At 29.8% G+C, this 6,217-nt stretch overlaps 1 protein-coding gene across 1 annotated transcript; it reads right to left on the bottom strand.

The window, feature by feature from the left end:
* Window positions 1-2,788: 2,788 nt before the first annotated feature.
* LOC105133370 (caffeoylshikimate esterase-like) lies at window positions 2,789-4,792 on the bottom strand. Its single transcript, XM_011037330.1, has 2 exons — window positions 4,351-4,792; window positions 2,789-3,636 (listed from the first exon to the last, which is right to left on the bottom strand). The coding sequence occupies exons 1-2, from the start codon at window positions 4,664-4,666 to the stop codon at window positions 2,972-2,974; spliced, it is 981 nt and encodes a 326-aa protein (XP_011035632.1). The 5' UTR covers window positions 4,667-4,792; the 3' UTR covers window positions 2,789-2,971.
* Window positions 4,793-6,217: the final 1,425 nt, after the last annotated feature.

Here is a 6,217-nt window from a genome sequence, read left to right on the forward strand (position 1 = left end):
CCCCCCCAGCCACATTCTTCCTCGGTCCACTTACAGTAGAGGCATTTAATGAGATAGTAACATAATAAATGTGTGTACTTTAAAAACTTTATAATAAAATTTGTCAAAATTTATTTTTTTGACAAAATATCTTCGTATCGTAGATTTTATTTTTAAATCTGGTTCAAAATATAAAAATCCTCGTATCCATTTAAAAAATAATAATTTTTGAGACATAAAATTCACAGATTCCCTCGCATGCCTTGATGCAATGGGCGATGAAGGTTTCTCCACGTGGCAAAAAGGTCAGAGGCAAAATATCTATCGGATCAGAAAGAACTGACATCGAGAAATGAAAAAAAGTGCAGAGAATCACCACGCAAGCGAACCGGACAAACCCTTTTTTGTTGCAACACGTCAGTCCCTTTTTCTTTTCTTGTTTAAATTGTCACTGAGCTCCCGTTTGTTAAAAAATAATTTTTTAAAAATAAATAAATTTTAAAAAAATAAATTATTTTTTTAATATTTAATAATATAATAAAAAATAAGTTACAAAACACTTTCAGTATTTAGTTATATTATGAAAAATAAACTGAAAAATAATTTATTAATATTTTATTTTTCTTAATTTTATTAAAATAATAAAAAACAAATCTTACAAATTAAAAAGTTGGACGAGAATGAAATTCAAAAAAATATAATTTTATAAATTATCTCAAATAAAAACTAATAATCAAAATAATAGATCAAATTTAAAAAAAATATTCAAAATAAAATATATGTAACAATGAAAAGTTTGATGATCAAATTTTATGTAATTAACAAATAATATGATATTTTTAAATTTTTCATAACTTCTAGGAAGTGTCTTCAGCCGATTAAATTTTTCATAACTTCCAGAAAGTGTCTTCAGCCGAAATTTTTCAGAAAAATATTTTTCTAGAAATCAAGTTAAATTTTTCTTTGACTGAAAAGTGTTTTTCATTTATTAACTTTTCTAAATATTAAATAAATACAAAAAAATTTAAAAATTAATTTTTCAAAAAATAAATTCTGAAAAACAAACATGGCCCGAGAAAAGGTAAGTACATCTCTTGGAATAATACCATGTAATTAGCGCACAATACCTTAATTCATACATATTTGATCCAAAAAAATAAAATTTTAATATTTAATATAAAAAATTAAAAAATATTTTATGCAATAAAAGCTGCATATAATTATTTTACATGAGAAATGTTATATATATATATATATATATATATATATATATAAAGTCAATAAATAAGGAAAAGTATTTATAAATTAATTTTATATTTTTTAAATTTATATAAAAAATATATACAAAATAAAATAAAATGTCACCCAAATTACATGGTCACCCAGATTCACAGCGTATCAAATCAAATATCTAACCAGTGGAAAGAGACATAAAAGCCAGCACGAAAAGAGGAGTAAAAAATCGACTTGCGACGAATAGCAAGCAACCAAAAAACACATCATTACAAAATAACAGGAAGGCAGAAGACGAAGAATGTAAGATGCCATAGACATTAATGTCCTCCAGTATATAGCTCTTATTTTCCAACAGAGAAGAAGAAGAAGAAGAAGACATACATGCGTACGTGGAATATTGAATTCTTAAGGTTCTATTCCTAAGGCCAGTTTTCCTTAGGCTTCTGTTTTCACTTCTCTTCTGCCCATTTGCTCTTGTTTAGTGGCCCATTTGCTCTTGTAGATTGAGGCTATTGTCTTGGGCTTTCGGCTTGCTCGTTTTATTTGTCTTTGACATTGCCACTTAAATAAAGTATGCTATGTTGTGTTTGATTATTTTTTTACATGGTGTTGTTGTGTTTTTTTTTAGCGTACTTGTCTTTCTTAATTATAAGAGGATTGACATGGTATGATATAGTTAATTTGAAAAATTTAAAGATAATATGTATAATGAGTAAAATTATAATTAGATTTAAAAATAATTATAATTGTAATTTTTAAAAAATATTAAAATGATAATATATTAGATTGATTTTAGTTAACTTATCAAATGTGATTTCAGTTAACTTATCAAATGTACTACCTAGATAATAAGATCTTGATGACCATATATAAAATAGTATAAAAAATTATTAAACTCAATTATCAATAAACTCAATATTAAAGAATAAAATTGAAAATAAAATGTGGATAAAAAAATAAATTAAATCAAATTAAGTTAACCTATTAAACTTAGATCATAAGATCAGGATAAATATATAAAAATAAAATTCAAAAAACTTATTTAAAGTTCATATAAAAAAAAATGATTTGAGCCAACTTGAATTAACCTATTAAACCTGCGTTAAAAGATTAAAGTAGCTCTATAGAAAATAAATCAAAAAAATACATAAAGTTTAATTCTCAATTAACCTTATCTTGAATAATGAAGTTGACATAAAAAAAAAAGAAGTTAATTTAAAGGGAATAAAAGTAATAACCCAAATTAACACGTTTAATCTACAAAATTTATAACTTTACAAAACTTATAACTTTAATCATGAAATAAGAATAACTTTATAAAAAAATAAATTATAAAATTTAATATTATTATTATTATTAACAAATAAAAAAACCCCGAGAGACCATCTTTTAGTCATGCCAGACTAGTTTTTCTCCTGGTCCGACAGTAGTTGGATTATATATATATATATATATATTATTAACAAAAAAAAAAAACCCAGAGAGAATCAGGAGTTGAATTCGTTAGTTATAAGTGCTGCGTGATCTGGCATGCAAGATCATCACTCGAAAGGAGGAGACTGTTTACAACCCGTTTCACCAACCGCCGAAGCCAAATTCACACGACACATGCAATGTCACGATCAGATACAACTTTTAAAGTTTTACTGTCATTTTATTCAATTACATTCGCATTCGTTTTGCCCATCAAAGAGATCATGACCGAACTTCACATTTACATTTCCAGAATTAATCAATAGTTTTATTCTATGTGATTTCAGTCATCGCCTTTCTTGGACCCATACCTCTCAACCCTCTCGTCAATCCACCCTCTCATATCCTTCAAAACAAGATTAGCATTCTCATCGGGCTCGCCTTGTATCAAAGAATGGTACATGCCCTCGTACACCTTCAAGCTCTTGTCCTTACTAGAGGCTTTCTCAAACAACAACTGTGATGATGTCGGGCATGTCACCCCATCAGCCGTGCCGTGGACTGTCAAGAACGGCACTGTAACCTTGGAGAAATTGTCCTGTATGTATTGGCACATCCTAGCAATTTCCCTCATGGTTCCCACCCTAGGCTTTCCTGTGTATCTCCTAGGGTTGGATGCTATGATCTTGAGTTTCTCTGGGTCCTTGATCGCTTTGCCTACCATTTTGTTGTCTGGCATAGCTGCCCAGGTATCAGCCATTCCAAAGAGCAGGCCATACATGAATAGGTGTACCTTGCTTGGTTTCATCGGTTCTGGTATGACAAAAAGTGGCGCCGAGAAAATCAAGCCCGTCCACATGTTAGGTTCTGATTGGAAGTACATTAGCATTGTTGCGAGTCCACCCATTGATTCACCAAATAAGAAGGCTGGTAAGCCCTTGTATGGTTCGCTGAAGCGCTCGTGCTTGAAGAATGACAGGGAAGTGGCAGAAATCTTGTCCAAGTCACCTTCACAACAACATATTTTTTTTCAGTTTTCATTTTTGCAGAAGCTTAGAAAGAAGTTATGTAAATACAAATGCTGGGTGTTTCTGAATGAATAAGATATGCTGGATTTGAGCTTAATGCGTATGAATTATGATACAAGTCTACGAGAGAGCAAGCAATAATCTCAACAAAATATTGTTGCAATAAATCTGAGTTCTGCCTCTCGATCTGAAAATACAATTTCAATGAAATCATCTTGGAGACAGACATTGGGACCCTTTTATAGCCATGCCTAGAATACTAATTAGCAATAGTAACATCATATCTAACAACCCTTTCCCTTTCATTTCTGTTCCTGGCAATAGTTTACCTGCACTGTTTTTTCCTCCAAAATAAAATCCATATTACAGCTCAATATTTTAATTTCTCAAGAAAATAAATACTATATGAATTATGCCATCCCAAAATCATGAACCAATTAAAGAAAATTATAAATATTACATGAATAAACATATTCAATTAAGCATATTGTGATTTTAGCGTTTGTGAGTTCTAATTATAACCTAAACGCATCGAGCGGGAGTGAAAAACATATCGAAAACCATGTGAACTACCTAACATGTACCGAATGTTGTCCTGGGCAATGGAATTCGATCCTACAATGTTTTACAAAATCAATGTATATTTAATTAAATATTTGATAACAAGCGGTGATGAGGAAGGTGAGTTAATTACCCATGTAGCAACGTATACCGTCTGATCTGCCGTGTCCAAGAAGATCAGCAGCAAAAACAGCATATCCCCAGTTAGCAAAGTTGATGCAAATCTTCTGGAACAACCAGCCAGTATCAGATCCATAGCCGTGGGTCATATATACCGTGGCTTTGACTTTTTTATCCAACGGGAGAAAACCTTGAGTGAAGAGCTTCCCATCTGGCGTCTCGAAGTATGATTGGGTATTGGTCACTCCTTGTGACGCATAGTACTCCTCCTCCGGCATGTCACCCCAGAAGTTGTGAGGCGTTTTGGGTTGCTGCGTTTCGGATGACATGGTCACGTTTCGTCGAGTTCTTTTTTTTTTTTTCAGATTCCCGGAAGGCTTGGATGATTGACTTTAAAAGAGGAGGAAAGATGGGTGTTTTTTGAGCGAGTTGGTGGGCGGAGCTTCAGAGTTAGCGTGCTGGAGATTACAGATTTGATTATTTTTTGAAATATTTTTTTATTTTAAAATGTATTAAAATAATATTTTTTATTTTAAAAAAATTATTTTTGATATTAATATATTAAAATATTTAAAAATATTAAAAATATATTAATTTTAAAAAAAATAAAAATTTTTAAATTTTTTTTAAATTTTTTTAAAATACAATAGTAAACAAGATTAGATGATATTTCTACATGGAGAGCGAGAGAGGATTTTAAAACTGGTGTCTTGTGTCGGAAAATTGGGGTTTATAGAGGATGAGGTTGGTGTCGGATGTCTATGAATACTAGTGAATTTAATTTTAATTTAATTTAGATTATATCTATTATTTATTAGATAAAAAACTTTAATATTTTTATTTTTACTTAATGCTATTCATTATTCAAGGATGATTTATTATTCAAAATAAGATAAACAAATATGATATCTATGAAATGAGATAATTATCCAAAACATTCACTCGTTCAAATGAATTCAAGTTTGGTTAATCATGTCGGGGTATTTTCACCAACCATATTTATGTCGGGTAGTAAGAGGAGGTGGAAGTAGGTGGATGGTTGGCTCTTTTCTTACAGGTCCACCACTAAGGTACGGTGGCGGCGGTGGTGATTGGATGTTTTGTATGACATGGGCCTAAGGACACACGAATAATCTTACCACATTGATGTTCTGCTCCCGTTTCACCAAACTGTCGTTGACTAGTATCCATCAACTCCTCCACGACTGTGATATTCTTTTTTCTCAATAGAATTTGAGAAAAGCCCTCCTTCAATTTTCATAATTTAGAGAATTATCGTACTAGAACTAAAATTAAAAAAAAATAAGAAATACAAATTTCATAAGATATTATTTTCTTGATGCATATCAAAGTTAAATTCTTAACTGGTGTTAATTTTTTTAAAAAAAATATTGTTGTTTCATTTGATTTCATAATTTTATCAGGAAAAAGGATTTAATTAAAAAGCAATGGGGGTTTAAATAATGAATTATTCAGCCCGTTTATTATCATAAATCTTTGAATAAATTAAAGGAACTTCATGTGAATTCGTCTAGTTTAAAATTAAGTTAGTTTTTATTTTTTTATTTTTATCGAAAAATATTAAACATGTATCTTAAATTGAACCTTATGTTATGAACATTTCAATTGATTCAAGTAAAAATAATCTATAATAAACCTATGCTAAGAAATTATAATTCAAATTTTTTTGTTAAAAGTTTTTCTCATATTTTCTATTTTTTAAACTTGGAGTCAATGTTTAAAATTTTATATTCTTTTTTTATCTGAGGGATCTAATTTATATGTTTATATGTTATATATTGATACTGACTCATGAATAAAATAGGGTATTTTAATGCTTCAAGGAATTCTATCTGTTTCTTTTGCACACTCTCTCTCTC

The sequence above is a fragment of the Populus euphratica genome, unplaced genomic scaffold (genome assembly GCF_000495115.2).
Source record: "Populus euphratica unplaced genomic scaffold, PopEup_1.0 scaffold33.1, whole genome shotgun sequence".
Lineage (NCBI taxonomy): Eukaryota > Viridiplantae > Streptophyta > Magnoliopsida > Malpighiales > Salicaceae > Populus > Populus euphratica.

Excerpts from the sequence above, each read along its gene's own strand:
- LOC105133370 (XM_011037330.1), bottom strand. The coding sequence starts at position 4,666 with ATGTCATCCGAAACGCAGCAACCCAAAACGCCTCACAACTTCTGGGGT. Across the intron at positions 3,637-4,350 it reads CGGTATACGTTGCTACATGG|GTGACTTGGACAAGATTTCT; the intron begins GTAATTAACTCA and ends GTTGTTGTGAAG.